The 16,447-nt window shown below is 37.3% G+C and overlaps 1 protein-coding gene across 3 annotated transcripts in view; it reads right to left on the bottom strand.

The window, feature by feature from the left end:
• Window positions 1-5,123, bottom strand: part of LOC138852893 (receptor-type tyrosine-protein phosphatase alpha-like) — a 148,652-nt gene extending 143,529 nt beyond the window's left edge. For 2 of the 3 annotated variants that reach the window (XM_070086446.1, XM_070086448.1), the window contains exons 1-3: window positions 4,949-5,123; window positions 3,601-3,641; window positions 482-594 (exon numbers count right to left, since the gene is read on the bottom strand). In XM_070086446.1, coding sequence (XP_069942547.1) covers window positions 482-594; window positions 3,601-3,641; window positions 4,949-5,061 — 267 coding nt within the window. In that variant the 5' untranslated portion in view covers window positions 5,062-5,123. The remainder of the gene's footprint in view (window positions 1-481; window positions 595-3,600; window positions 3,642-4,948) is intronic. The other variant, XM_070086447.1, reaches the window with a different exon arrangement.
• Window positions 5,124-16,447: the final 11,324 nt, after the last annotated feature.

Below are 16,447 nucleotides of genomic sequence, written 5' to 3'. Positions count from 1 at the left end.
AGCAGAGGTTCACTACGAAACTAGTCCCGTAGCAAAGGGTTATGTAATAAGAGGAGAAATTAATGTTACATTAGAGGAAAGAAGCACTAAGATTGATAGGATAACAACGTACAAAATACTCAGAGAAATTGATAGGGTAGATAGGGACAGATATTTCAGAGGTGGGAAACAGGTATGGGAGTACAGCATAAAGTTGAATACACAGAGGAGTCAGTGGGATGTTAGTAAATATTTCTTAAGTTTTAGAGTGGTACAGCGGAACCCATACATAGTTTTAGGCAGAAGAGGCGGGGACCAGGAGATGAGACTCTACCCTACATATAGGTGAGTATATATAGGTGAGTACAAGCTCAAAAAAAAAAAACTTAGTATATATAACTGAATGTATAGAAATGCTTACTAAATATGAAGTGTAAAATGCAATTTCATAATCCCATTGAAAGGCACAAAGATGTCAGCCAAGTTAAAATTACACACTAACCTGAACCTCTGGAATTGTCTCATAAATACTGTCTTCAGTTAAAGCTGCGTCTTGTGTGATGTCTGCGAGTGTAGTACAGAAACCAGAAGAACGTGCATCCTCAGTCCTGTTCACTGTTGATATATATATATATGTATTAACATGTAATTGGTAAAGTAAACGAAATTCTGTATATTTTCTTGTATTCTCTAACACTAATTTAGTTTACATTATAATTAAATATGCTATAAAATATTTGTTTTAAATACTCGAAACTCGCATTAAAACAAATATTACACACTAAAACAACTGAAACAACTCGGGCAAGGGGAATGATTACGGCTGTGGTGTGGCAAAACGGTAATATTAGGGAAAATAAGTGAAGGGGTAGCGAAAACTGGTGCGCTTGCTGTGGGGGAAAAGGAAGCTTGGAGAGGTGGAACTGAGATCATTGGTGAGAAGTGCCGCTTGATGAGCCATGATATCTACAAGCGCGAATTTTTTTTTTTTCAGTGGTAATGGAGTATTCTGTGTTAATGACGAGCTAATCAGTACCATGGGCCCCACCGATGAATAAAAATACTTGAGTGTTTGTCCGTGGTGAGAGCAAGGGGTTCTTATATAAGCTTTCTAGTGGACGAGGGTCTCAGGAACATCACTGCATTCCTCTCAAGCTCCGTTACCTGATCCCGAAACTACATCGCCGTCTAATCCTCAGGTGCGTGCTCCAGTGTGTTTGCAATGGCTTTACCTACCACACGACATCCCAGTTTCATTACTCCATGTATCTATTGCTGATAGTGGCCGGATTTACCTGATTTTGCCTCACATTCGTCATGCAGAAGAGCAAGCGACTTGAGTCACTGCTTACCTCAAAAGATCCTGAAGACAGGGAGAGCCCGTTACCCACTGCAAGACCTGGCACTGGACCAGACCCACCAGGATTGTTAACTCTGAGGTAATAAGTGAAAGAAGGCGCTCCCAAGCATAGCGCCAAAATCTACACAACACTTGTGATTGAGCTGGCCTCTTATCAATGTGTGACGTTCCATTTGTGCACTGCTGAGTGTCATCAGGTTCCAGCCTCTTAAGTGGGAGAGATTATGTATGTACACTCTAGATTCGGGCAAACGCTTAAGTAACTTCGTGTAGAGCATCTAGAGAACGGCCCTGTGCTTTCGAGCTCTGCGACTCTTGTACTGAACTTGGAACATGGGCCATATTCCGAAGATATGCCTGAGAGTGCACGGAAGCCGTGTGAAGAGCCACGACGACATCACCAAGTTGTATGTGGATGATTACGGCAAGTGTGATTTCGGGAGCAGAGGGAGGTTTGCTTCCATTTCGTGGGTGCGAAAAGGAAGCATTGCTGGTAGGAAGGGAAGGTGGCCATTGTGCTGGTCATCCAGGCCACCGCAGACAGAGTAACGCTTTCCCACGTACGGTGTCCCTGTCATTATCACCTGGGTTAGGTTCATAGCCAACGCTAAATCACTACATCCTAAAATACCCTGAACTGCAGGAGTGGTTGGGCCAAAGACAGTACAAAAGCTCTCAAAGCTCTGGGCCTCTCCACTGCGTTTATGAAAATGTGCTCGGCGAAGGCCTTAGCCTGGACCCAATTCCTCTAGCGTATGTAGTCTATGAGTTCGAAGGGAGGGACAAATGTAGAACGTTTGATGTGTGCCCTGAGAACACTTGATGCGTTCACCGCAAATGGAGGTATCATTTTCCCGGGGCTTTGTAGGAATTAACTGATCCTTTTCTCTTTTTTTTTTTAATGTGGTACTTAGCCACAAACACCCATACTTTTCTTTCCTAATTTCTTTTATCTATGAATAAACCGTTTTTTCTTCTGGGGGAAAGGCGACATTTTCCATAGTGGTCGACCCAGTCACTGTGGATGGATGCTGTCATTCACAGGATTAGATCCAAGCTTCATTTAAGTAGCAGCAGGATTAAAAAACAGTAGATTAAGAGTTGACTCTGTGATGGGTTGCAACAACACTGAGATTCTGAGGCCAATCAACTGTAGATTCCACCTAGGGAAATTTGCTTTGTGAACTGATCTCGTCACTTTCTACATATATGTACATATAAACTCTAATGCCTTATAAATAAAAGAAATTCTACCTATTACTCACAATCTTAAGTGAAGTGGTTTTTAATATAATGAAAATCTGTGAACAGTTACCATATTAAAGATCTTATGGATGATCCATTTACAATATTTAGTGCCTATATTCTTCAACAGCTGGTTTAACTAACATGTGATAAATATACACTTTAACATACCTGTACACAAATAACCCGCACTACTACTACCACTACCACCTTTACCACTACTACTACTACTACTACCTTTACCACTACTACTTCTACTGCTACTACTACTACAGCTGGTTTAACTAATATGTGATAGATATACACTTTAACATACCTGCACACAAATAACCCGCACTACTACTACTACTACTACCACTACCTCTACCACTACTACTACTACTACCACTACCTCTTCCACTACTGCTACTACTACTACTACTACCACTACCTCTACCACTACCACTACCACTATCACTACCTGTACCTCTACTACCCTGCCACTCCTTCTACCACTACTAGTACTACTACTACCACTACCTCTACCTCTAATAGTACTACTAGTACCACTACCTGTGCCACTGCTAGTACTACTACTACTACTACCACTACCTCTACCACTACTACTAATACTATTACTACTACTACTACTACTATTACTACTACTACTACTACTACTACTACTACTACTACTAAGTACTACTACTACCACTACCTCTACCCCTCCTTCCTCTACCACTACCTCTACCACTACTACTACTACTACTACTACTAACTATTATTACTACTACCACTACCTCTACCTCTACTACCACTACCACTAACTCTACCTCTACTTCCAGTTTACTACCACCTGCTCTTGTCTACTCCCTGCTTTGCCCCACTCTCGTATATAAGCTCCCTTCCCTTCGCGGTTGTGTGACTGGTTAAAGACCCAAGTCGGACCGAAACGTCATCATAAGTTACATTCTCCTATGTGCAGGTTATTTGTGTGTTGGTCCAGTCACGGTATTGTGCCTTGTTATTGTTTACTATACCTGTGTTACATGTGACCATTGGTTGTAACTTCCCACGTCTTCTTCGGAATATGTAAGAAAAAGACAATAATTTAGTAATTATAACACTGCTTATAATACTATTTATTATTATTACATATCTTCAAAGATAATTTACAGCTAATAACTGCTAACTGTTGTAGTGATAAATTATGCTTCATCCTTAATTACAGTTTTCTTACATGGGAGTTATATTCTGAGTTGCTGAAGCTAATTATTTTATGAATTGCTAAAACTATTTATATTTTGAGTTGCTGTATCTAATTAAATTCATCAGTTATTCACTTGTTTGTCCCTACTAGTAAAAAGTGTTTGGAGGCAGACCAGTGTTGGGACATCAATAAAGGTGGAACTATCAAGCTGGATATTGCTGACATATTGCTGGTAAACGTCGGGTGCACCAGACAAACAGTTATTGACTCAACATTGGCAAGTGTCGCAACAACCAAACACTCCGGTGTTGCAACAGTATTTATAAAGGCAGAAACACCGACCAGAAATGGTTAGTATATCTGAGTTTACTGCATGGATTCTAGGCAAAGATCTTCAACGAGTTTCTAGAATTTAGAAACCATAGAAGAAGACACACAGGAGGTATTACAAAGAGATAATAATATCTCCAGTTGTATACAAAGTATCTGGTTCAGTCGTGTAAGAAATTTTTTTTTCTTAAAAACTGGATAAAAAGTTGAGTGTTGTGTGGATACAGAGTTCAGAAGTGCATGTATCATAGAACCTGTAAATTACAGTCTTCAATCCGCGTTGCTGCAATCTTAGTTTCTATTGTTACTAATGTGGGAAATGACGTGTTAAATAACTGGTAGATTAATAACTAAATTAGTCACATGCATGAGCCTAGATGGTTGAATCTTAGTACTTCCTGTCTGGCATTGTGAGAGTTGGCAAGTGTGCTATAATTACAAGATCATATTAAAAACTGAGGGAGGCATATTATGAAAATTATCCTGCTTGTTACTAGAAATATGGAAGGATAAAACAATCGTTAGAGCTGCAATGGCCGATGTGAGTGTGATATGAATTCTTTGCTTCAGACAGCCAGATATAAAGGTGGTAGACCATAGTATTATACTTTTAACTTCCTTTGACCTAAATTAATGTCAATATTGTAATAAAGTTGGTAGAATTACCGACAATATGTAAAGTAAAAGGACACAAGTGCAACTAATGTGACATTTATTGTGGCAACGTTTCGCTCTCCAGGAGCGAAACGTTGCCACAATAAATGTCACATTAGTTGCACTTGTGTCCTTTTACTTTACATAATGTCAATATTGTTCAGTTTGAAACATTTAAGGTATACAATACTAACCTAAAATAAATAGCTACAATGATGATGATCACAAGGAAGGGAATGATGATCATCGACCAGAGTGTTGAGGGTGATGACTCCCAGGGCTCGGCCACTACACTCTCTGCTACCATACGTACATCATAACTCCTTTCACCTGCACCATACAAGTTATATTAAACATTTAATGGTGAAATTGAAGGAAAATAGAAAAGATTCATAAATTCTAAAATATTTTAATATCACAAGGAATGTTAACAAGACAAATTTTAAAAAATGATTTATTATGTAGTAAAAATTGACTAGGTTTAAATCAGAATGAAAACATTGTCTACATAAAGTAATAAAAGTATCTATATGACTGGCAACTCAGTATTTAGATATCCCTGAAGGAAAACATTACGTGAGTACATGACATTTTCCTTGTTTTTTTCCTTTAGACTTTTGCTTACAACTTCAGCACAGCTTTTCACTGTTGGTTCACTGTTGCAGGAAGGATCATGTAGCTACTTGTCGTGTGCATGTGACCGCTGATCATTGTTATAAAACCTAGTCTAAAAATCCTGAACTAGTTCCCATAGTTTTCAAAAACCTGTTTTTTTTTTTTTTTTTTTTTTTTTTTGCTTTAAACGTTCAAAAAAGATTACTTCTTAGACGAAGGAAAAAAGAAGTGTTTGTTTAAATATTTTACGATTTTTGTGCACAATAATCTGAAGCTAAAATTCTCATTATATCATGTTAAATATATTGTAATCAAGCTTTTCTGAACAGCTTCAAGATTTAATGACTGACACTCCTTATAATAATAAAAATTAGCTTCAGTTTGTGTGCTGGCAAATTTATCAATATACTAAATTAAAAAAATGGAGTCACTGGAATTACTGTGCTAATTTGAGAATGCCACTTATAGTCTGCGACTATAAGTGGCAGAATACAAAGTTGGCGTTGTTATCTGGCTGCATAAGTCCCACTTTGCCGGTTTTACTAAATATATTAGTTAAAATAATATGTCTTCAATAATTGAAGAATGACTCTTCTGTTTACCTTCACATTAGTCCTGATGCATTTACTATCAAGGATAATATCCTATTATTTTAGGCTCCATGGAGAGTTTATCTGGAGTTTATCTGGAGAGTTTATCTGGAGAGAGTTCCGGGGGTCAACGCCCCCGCGGCCCGGTCTGTGACCAGGCCTCCTTAGGTCAGTGTCCCAGGATGCGACCCACAGCAGTCGACTAACACCCAGGAACCCATTTTACTGATGGGGAACATAGACAACAGGTGGAAAGAAACACGTCCAATGTTTCTACTCTGGCTGGGAATCGAACCCAGGCCCTCACCGTGTGAAGCGAGAGCGTTAACCACCAGGCCACCAGAGCCAGTTTGAAATTTTACGGAAATTATTAAAAAAATTAAATCATTCGACTCTAATTACTGGAGATTACCTTTAGTGATAGGCTTCAAACTTTAAAAAATGATGAGCTTTACTGAAAGAAATCTTGGCTTTCACTATGAGCTGTGAAAATTTTAATTAGACAGTTTTATTAAAAAAATGGATTCTGAATAATAACTGGAAAATGACTATTCCGGTCATCTCGAAGCTCTAATCGCTGGTGTATCTTATTCTGAAGTATTTTTGTATTGTAGTAGGACAAGGCAGGTGTCATTTTGTAAGTTTTTATTAAAAAAAGTAAAACTGGACTTTCTAACAAAACAACAAATCCATTATTTCTTCTTATGAGATTGTACAGAATTTTACATTGATTAGATATGAGGAAGAGAAAATTGAGAAATGTTGAAAACTCGCTTTTTATGGCTAAAATTATCAGGTTTCATGAGGTTAGTGATGTCTTAAAGGCAACATTTGGTACTGTTTTATTCTAGAGGCGACACATTGTTAGTTACTGTGGTCTTCTTTTTAACTTCCAACAAGGTATTCGTTTATATGATAAATTAGACACATATGCAACTCTTGGGTATCATTATTGAGGAAACGTATCGCCACACAGTGGCTTCATCAGTCCATACGTAGGAGAAACTTGAAGAACAGGAGGAGAATGAGGTAATTAGTCCCTCAACCTCTCCTGCCATAGGGTTTATAAGCTGCTTCTCCGCTGATATGCCGTATTCTATTCAAGATTGATGGACTGAACACATCGACTCAAGGTTGAGGGACTGATTACCTCATTCTCCTCCTGTTCTTCAAGTTTCTCCTACGTATGGACTGATGAAGCCACTGTGTGGCGAAACGTTTCCTCAATAAAGATACCCAAGAGTTGCATATGTGTCTAATTTATCGACATGTCGGTTCTCTGAACCATTCATCTACAAATTCGTTTACATATTCACAACACCTTATCTTTTCAACATAGGTGAGTTACAACTTGTGTTTTAAAAGTTCGTGGAACAACTGATAAAAGCAAGTTTTCACTGGCAGATTTTATCTAGATTTCTCCCCATACTTGTTTCCATACTGTATGCTTAAAATATCTCTTATGATCAGTTTCAAAACTTCAACACTCGTATTTCATACTATAGTGTGTCTGAGAAGGATGCCTTGATGCTGACAACGAGAGCTCTTGATTCTTCTCTTCCTTGATTCTTATCTTCCTTGATTTTTCTCTTCCTTGGTCCTTCTCTTCCTTGATTCTTCTCTTCCTTGATTCTTCTCTTCCTTGATTCTTCTCTTTCTTGATTCTTCTCTTCCTTGATTCTTCTCTTCCTTGTTTCTTCTCTTCCTTGGTACTTCTCTTCCTTGATTCTTCTCTTCCTTGATTCTTCTCTTCCTTGATTCTTATCTTCCTTGATTTTTCTCTTCCTTGGTCCTTCTCTTCCTTGATTCTTCTCTTCCTTGATTCTTCTCTTCCTTGATTCTTCTCTTCCTTGATTCTTCTCTTCCTTGATTCTTCTCTTCCTTGTTTCTTCTCTTCCTTGGTACTTCTCTTCCTTGATTCTTCTCTTCTTGGGTTCTTCTCTTCCTTGATTCTTCTCTTCCTTGATTCTTCTCTTCCTTGATTCTTCTCTTCCTTGATTCTTCACTTCCTTGATTCTTCTCTTCCTTGATTCTTTTCTTCCTTGTTTCTTCTCTTCCTTGGTACTTCTCTTCCTTGATTCTTCTCTTCCTTGGTTCTTCTCTTCCTTGATTCTTCTCTTCCTTGATTTTTCTCTTCCTTGATTCTTCTCTTCCTTGATTCTTCTCTTCCTTGATTCTTCTCTTCCTTGGTTCTTCTCTTCCTTGGTTCTTCTCTTTCTTGGTTCTTCTCTTCCTTGGTTCTTCTCTTTCTTGGTTCTTCTCTTCCTTGATTCTTATCTTCCTTGGTTCTTCTCTTCCTTGGTTCTTCTCTTTCTTGGTTCTTCACTTCCTTGATTCTTCTCTTCCTTGATTCTTCTCTTCCTTGGTTCTTTTCTTTCTTGGTTCTTCTCTTCCTTGGTTCTTCTCTTCCTTGATTCTTTCCTTCCTTGATTCTTCTCTTCCTTGATTCTACTCCTCCTTGGTCCTTCTCTTCCGTGATTCTTCTCTTCCTTGATTCTTCTCTTCCTTGATTCTTTTCTTCCTTGATTCTTCTCTTCCTTGGTTCTTCTCTTCCTTGATTCTTCTCTTCCTTGATTCTTCTCCTCCTTGGTTCTTCTCTTCCTTGATTCTTTTCTTCCTTGATTCTTTTCTTCCTTGATTCTTCTCTTCCTTGATTCTTCTCTTCCTTGGTTCTTCTCTTCCTTGGTTCTTCTCTTACTTGGTTCTTCTCTTCCTTGATTCTTTCCTTCCTTGATTCTTCTCCTCCTTGGTTTTCTCTTCCTTGATTCTTTTCTTCTTTGATTCTTTTTTTCCTTGATTCTTCTCTTCCTTGATTCTTCTCTTCAATGGTTCTTCTCTTTTTTGGTTCTTCTCTTCCTTGGTTCTTCTCTTTCTTGGTTCTTCTCTTCCTTGATTCTTCTCTTCCTTGGTTCTTCTCTTTCTTGGTTCTTCTCTTTCTTGGTTCTTCTCTTCCTTGGTTCTTCTCTTTCTTGGTTCTTCTCTTCCTTGGTTCTTCTCTTCCTTGGTTCTTCTCTTCCTTGGTTCTTCTCTTCCTTGTTCTTCTCTTCCTTGGTTCTTCTCTTTCTTGGTTCTTCTCTTCCTTGATTCTTCTCTTCCTTGGTTCTTCTCTTTCTTGGTTCTTCTCTTTCCTGGTTCTTCTCTTTCCTTGGTTCTTTTCTTCCTTGGTTCTTCTCTTCCTTGGTTCTTCTCTTCCTTTGTTCTTCTCTTTCTTGGTTCTTCTCTTCCTTGATTCTTCTCTTCCTTGGTTCTTCTCTTTCTTGGTTCTTCTCTTTCTTCGTTCTTCTCTTCCTTGGTTCTTCTCTTTCTTGGTTCTTCTCTTCCTTGATTCTTCTCCTCCTTGGTTCTTCTCTTCCTTGATTCTTTTCTTCCTTGATTCTTTTCTTGCTTGATTCTTATCTTCCTTGATTCTTCTCTTCCTTGGTTCTTCTCTTCGTTGATTCCTCTCTTCCTTGATTCTTCTCTTTCTTGGTTCTTCTCTTCCTTGGTTCTTCTCTTCCTTGGTTCTTCTCTTCGTTGATTCTTTTTTTCCTTGATTCTTTTCTTCCTTGGTTCTTCTCTTCCTTGATTCTTTTCTTCATTGATTCTTCTCTTCCTTGGTTTTTCTCTTCCTTGATTCTTCTCTTCCTTGATTCTTCTCTTCCTTGGTTCTTCTCTTTCTTGGTTCTTCTCTTTCTTGGTTCTTCTCTTCCATGGTTCTTCTCATCCTTGGTTCTTCTCTTCCTTGATTCTTCTCTTTCTTGGTTCTTCTCTTCCTTGGTTCTTCTCTTCCTTGGGTCTTCTCTTCCTTTGTTCTTCTCTTTCTTGGTTCTTCTCTTCCTTGATTCTTCTCTTCCTTGATTCTTCTCCTCCTTGATTCTTCTCTTAATTGATTCTTCTCTTCCTTGATTCTTCTCTTCTTTGATTCTTTTCTTCATTGATTCTTCTCTTCCTTGGTTCTTCTCTTTCTTGGTTCTTCTCTTTCCTGGTTCTTCTCTTCCTTGGTTCTTCTCTTTCTTGGTTCTTCTCTTCCTTGATTCTTTTCTTTCTTGGTTCTTCTCATCCTTGATTCCTTTCTTCTTTGATTCTTATCTTCCTTGATTCTTCTCTTCCTTGATTCTTCTCTTCCTTGGTTCTTCTCTTCGTTGATTCCTCTCTTCCTTGATTCTTCTCTTCCTTGGCTCTTCTCTTTGTTGATTCCTCTCTTCCTTGATTCTTCTCTTTCTTGGTTCTTCTCTTCCTTGATTCTTCTCTTCCTTGATTCTTCTCTTCCTTGATTCTTCTCCTCCTTGATTCTTCTCCTCCTTGATTCTTCTCTTCCTTGATTCTTCTCTTCCTTGATTCTTGTCTTCCTTGATTCTTCTCCTCCATGATTCTTCTCTTCCTTGATTCTTCTCTTCCTTGATTCCTCTCTTCCTTGATTCTTCTCTTCCTTGATTCTTCTCCTCCTTGATTCTTCTCTTCCTTGATTCTTCTCTTCCTTGATTCTTCTCTTCCTTGATTCTTCTCTTCCTTGATTCTTCTCTTCCTTGATTCTTCTCTTCCTTGATTCTTCTCTTCCTTGATTCTTCTCTCCTTGATCCTTCTCCTCCTTGATTCTTCTCTTCCTTGATTCTTCTCTTCCTTGATTCTTCTCTTCCTTGATTCTTCTCCTCCTTGATTCTTCTCTTCCTTGATTCTTCTCTTCCTTGATTCTTCTCTTCCTTGATTCTTCTCTTCCTTGATTCTTCTCTTCCTTGATTCTTCTCCTCCTTGATTCTTCACTACCTTGATTCTTCTCTTCCTTGATTCTTCTCTTCCTTGATTCTTCTCTTCCTTGATTCTTCTCTTCCTTGATTCTTCTCTTCCTTGATTGTTATCCTCCTTGATTCTTCTCTTCCTTGGTTCTTCTCTTCGTTGATTCCTCTCTTCCTTGATTCTTCTCTTTCTTGGTTCTTCTCTTCCTTGGTTCTTCTCTTCCTTGGTTCTTCTCTTCCTTGATTCTTTTTTTCCTTGATTCTTCTCTTCCTTGGTTCTTCTCTTCCTTGATTCTTTTCTTCATTGATTCTTCTCTTCCTTGGTTCTTCTCTTTCTTGGTTCTTCTCTTTCTTGGTTCTTCTCTTCCATGGTTCTTCTCTTCCTTGGTTCTTCTCTTCCTTGATTCTTCTCTTTCTTGGTTCTTCTCTTCCTTGGTTCTTCTCTTCCTTGGGTCTTCTCTTCCTTTTTTCTTCTCTTTCTTGGTTCTTCTCTTCCTTGATTCTTCTCTTCCTTGATTCTTCTCCTCCTTGATTCTTCTCTTCCTTGATTCTTCTCTTCCTTGATTCTTCTCTTCTTTGATTCTTTTCTTCATTGATTCTTCTCTTCCTTGGTTCTTCTCTTTCTTGGTTCTTCTCTTTCCTGGTTCTTCTCTTCCTTGGTTCTTCTCTTTCTTGGTTCTTCTCTTCCTTGATTCTTTTCTTTCTTGGTTCTTCTCGTCCTTGATTCCTTTCTTCTTTGATTCTTATCTTCCTTGATTCTTCTCTTCCTTGATTCTTCTCTTCCTTGGTTCTTCTCTTCGTTGATTCCTCTCTTCCTTGATTCTTCTCTTCCTTGGCTCTTCTCTTTGTTGATTCCTCTCTTCCTTGATTCTTCTCTTTCTTGGTTCTTCTCTTCCTTGATTCTTCTCTTCCTTGATTCTTCTCTTCCTTGATTCTTCTCCTCCTTGATTCTTCTCCTCCTTGATTCTTCTCTTCCTTGATTCTTCTCTTCCTTGATTCTTGTCTTCCTTGATTCTTCTCCTCCATGATTCTTCTCTTCCTTGATTCTTCTCTTCCTTGATTCCTCTCTTCCTTGATTCTTCTCTTCCTTGATTCTTCTCCTCCTTGATTCTTCTCTTCCTTGATTCTTCTCTTCCTTGATTCTTCTCTTCCTTGATTCTTCTCTTCCTTGATTCTTCTCTTCCTTGATTCTTCTCTTCCTTGATTCTTCTCTTCCTTGATTCTTCTCCTCCTTGATTCTTCTCCTCCTTGATTCTTCTCTTCCTTGATTCTTCTCTTCCTTGATTCTTCTCTTCCTTGATTCTTCTCCTCCTTGATTCTTCTCTTCCTTGATTCTTCTCTTCCTTGATTCTTCTCTTCCTTGATTCTTCTCTTCCTTGATTCTTCTCTTCCTTGATTCTTCTCCTCCTTGATTCTTCACTTCCTTGATTCTTCTCTTCCTTGATTCTTCTCTTCCTTGATTCTTCTCTTCCTTGATTCTTCTCTTCCTTGATTCTTCTCTTCCTTGATTGTTATCCTCCTTGATTCTTCTCTTCCTTGGCTCTTCTCTTCGTTGATTCCTCTCTTCCTTGGTTCTTCTCTTCCTTGGCTCTTCTCTTCCTTGATTCTTATCCTCCTTGATTCTTCTCTTCCTTGGTTCTTCTCTTCCTTGATTCTTCTCTTCCTTGATTCTTCTCTTCCTTGATTCTTCTCTTCCTTGATTCTTCTCTTCCTTGATTCTTCTCTTCCTTGATTCTTCTCTTCCTTGATTCTTCTCTTCCTTGATTCTTCTCTTCCTTGATTCTTCTCCTCCTTGATTCTTCTCCTCCTTGATTCTTCTCTTCCTTGATTCTTCTCTTCCTTGATTCTTCTCTTCCTTGATTCTTTTCTTCCTTGATTCTTATCTTTTTTGTTTCATCTCTTCCTTGGTACTTCTCTTCCTTGGTTCTTCTCTTCCTTGATTCTTCTCTTCCTTGATTCTTCTCTTCCTTGATTCTTCTCTTCCTTGATTCTTCTCTTCCTTGATTCTTCTCTTCTTTGATTCTTCTCTTCCTTGATTCTTCTCTTCCTTGATTCTTCTCCTCCTTGATTCTTCTCTTCCTTGATTCTTCTCTTCCTTGATTCTTCTCTTCCTTGATTCTTCTCTTCCTTGATTCTTCTCTTCCTTGATTCTTCTCTTCTTTGATTCTTCTCTTCTTTGATTCTTCTCCTCCTTGATTCTTCTCTTCCTTGATTCTTCTCTTCCTTGATTTTCCTCACACCTCGAGTCTAACTACTGTAAGTTTTAATGTGCTAAATTTCCTAAATAAATTTATTTCCATTAAATAACTGGATAGTAATTGCATAATGTTTTTCTTATGTACTCACGACATCTGTGTGTACTGAAGATCCTTGTGAAAATATGTAATTTATGTACCTTAAACCTAAACAAAACTTAATTACTTACCTCCTTCCTTACCCACTTAATTAACCCAGTTACATATTTATTATTTACTTTCTTACTTATTTTTTATTATATGTACATTTTATATTACCTCCTTACGTGTTGTTAGGTAAGACACATATGCAACAGTTAGGTATCTTTATTTCGAAACGTTTCGCCTACACAGTAGGCTTCTTCAGTCGAGTACAGAAAAGTTGAAAGAAGCAGAAGATAGTTGAAGACGATGTAATCAGTCCACCTCTGTTGAAGTTTTGAGGTGGTCAGTCCCTCAGTCTGGAGAAGAGTATTGTTCCATAGTCTGAAACAATGTGGAGTTGAAGACTATGGAACAATACTCCTCTCCAGACTGAGGGACTGACCACCTCAAAACTTCAAGGGCGATGGACTGATTACATCGTCTTCAACTATCTTCTGCTTCTATCAACTTTTCTGTACTCGACTGAAGAAGCCTACTGTGTAGGCGAAACGTTTCGAAATAAAGATACCTAACTGTTGCATATGTGTCTTACCTAACAATCTGTCGGTATTTTATACCATTTTAATGTTCACCTCTTTACGTGATTATTTACTTGCTTAGTTAATTACTCAAGCCTTAAACGCTGGACCATCTTACGTAGAGAAAGGGTTGAACTGATTTTGAACATCTTAGGTCCCAGTTTTTTTTTTTATTATTTTTATTGAGGATAATTTCAGAGCAGATAATTTCTTAGCAGATTAATACTTAATGTGCTTGTGTATTTTAGGATGTTGGCTGATCTGGACAGTTTACTGATAATGAGCAGGAAATGTGTTCTCTTTTTAATTGTTCTTACTTATTGGTCATTACACTAGAAGACATAATTGATGTCTCAGCAATTAACAATTATTCAGGTCCTGAAGAAAATAAATTAAGTAATATTGCAATAACGAGAGATATGGATATAATCAGATAGACAAACTAAAGCAAAGTAAATCCGTGGGCCCTAACGAACTGTTTTCCCGGGTGACAGAAGAGTGTAAACGGGAACTTAGCAGCTGATATGCCTGTTTATCTCATCAATCTAATGTTGTGCTGCAGATATGGAAGATGGCTAATGAAATTCCTATCTTTAATTAAATCGGGGAAAAAGTAAATTTCTTCAAATTACCCCTAATGATGTCATGACGTCAATAGTAGGCAAATTGATAAAATAAATTATAGCCGATATAATACATAGCCACCTTAATGAGCATAATTTGATTAATGAATCTCAACACAGTGTTACTAGAGGGTGTTCCTGCCTGGAAAATTTCTTGACTTTCTTTAAATAAAACCTTTGAGGCAATAGACCACGAGAATACGATTCTATTTATTTGTATTTATTTTGATTTCGATAGAGTACCGCACAAAAGACCGTTATGAAAATTGGCAGCTCATGGAATAAGAGGAAAGAATCAAATATGAATCGAGGTATAACTGATAACAGATGGCAGAAACTGCGTAAATGGGGTGAAATCTTAATGAGAACCAGTCACTAGTGGCCTTCCACAAGGATCAATTTTAGGCCCATAGTTGTTCCTAATTTACATTAATGACTTTGATGAAGTAAAAACAAGTGACACGAGTGATTTCTCTGGTGACAACGCAAAAATAAACAGAATAATAGATTCTCAGGAGGATTCAATTGAATTTCAGGAACATTTGGAAAAATTATTGTCTTAGTCTCAAGGATGCAGATGTTGCCCAATGCGGACATATGTAATGTTTTAATCTTAGGGAATAAAAATAACCCCCATACTAAGTGACTGAAATCTTAATTAAGTCAAGGCAACAGTGCAGGAACGATAACTTTAACAACATATGTTAGTAACATCGAAATTCCATCAACCATCTGATGAAATTTAATGACGCCCGACACCTCGTTACATAACCCAACACAGACAATAAATCCCGCATTACATAACAACCATGAATTACCTCCACTGTTGTTGCTACCACCACCGCCAACTACAATTGTTACTACTACTACTAGTTCCAGTACTACTAGTTCCAGTACTACTAGTTCTACTACTGTTACTATTACGATTACTATTACTAGTTCCACTGCTACTACTAACAATTCTGCTATTACTACTACTAGTTCCACTACTACTACCACTATTACTACTACTAGTTCCACTACTACTACCACTATTACTCCTACTAGTTCCACTACGACTACTACAACTACTATTAATATTACTAGTTCCACTACTACTATAACCACCACTAATGATACTACTACATAGCAACCATGAATTACCTCCACTGTTGCTGCTACAACTACCACCAGTACCATCACAACTACCACTATTACTACTACTATTTCTACTACTACTAATTCTACTACTTCTACTACTGCTACTACTACTACCACTTCTACTATTACTACTACTGCTTTACTACTTTACTGCTACTACTACTATTACTAATACTACCATTACTACTACTACTATTACTTCTGCTACTACTACTTATACCACTTCTACTGCTACTATAACTCCTACTACAACCACTACTGCTACTACTACTACTGCTACCAACAGCAGGGGCTAGTTAGCCTATTGCAGTCCTAATGCTTTTTAACTCTCACTTGTTCATACATACTTTCTGAGTCCATTTATTGTTTGTAACGGCTTGACGAGGCTAGTGAAGAGCGAAACTTTGTAACAATAAATTCTGGCATTAGTTGCTCATATATATTTTACCTAACATGGCCGGTGCTGGGGCATGATGCCCCTACTCTTCTCAGGCTTGCATAAGGCAGGAAAGGTTAAGATAATTTGTTAAACCTCAGAAGAACTAAAATAAAAAAGTTTTTCAATACTTTTTTTTCACATATATCTTACGAAATTTGAAATATACCCGGGCAGTGCTCGGTTATTCTGTTTGTAATAATAATAATAATAATAATAATAATAATAATAATAATAATAATAATAATAATAATTATAATAATGATGATAATAATAATAATACATTAATTGGAGAGAACAATACTGTAGTTTCCTGTTGAGATAAGTCATAGTTACATAAATCTGGAACTGAGTTTGTATACATTTAGTTGAGTATATCTCTCAGTTAATGTGTGTGTACTGAGAGCAACAGAGCATGTATACACGTATATATATATATATATATATATATATATATATATATATATATATATATATATATATATATATATATATATATATATATATATATATATATATATATATATGTCGTGCCGAATATTTAAAACTGGTCAATTAGCAGGAACTCATTTAAAATTAAGTCCTTTCTGAAATTTTCTCTTATACGTTTAAAGATATATTTTTTTTCATTAATGTTGATGTAAAAATTTACAATTTTGC

The sequence above is a fragment of the Cherax quadricarinatus genome, chromosome 18 (genome assembly GCF_038502225.1).
Source record: "Cherax quadricarinatus isolate ZL_2023a chromosome 18, ASM3850222v1, whole genome shotgun sequence".
Classification (NCBI taxonomy): domain Eukaryota; kingdom Metazoa; phylum Arthropoda; class Malacostraca; order Decapoda; family Parastacidae; genus Cherax; species Cherax quadricarinatus.
Note: the sequence above shows the minus strand (reverse complement) of the source record. Positions and strands in the feature narration are given on the sequence as shown.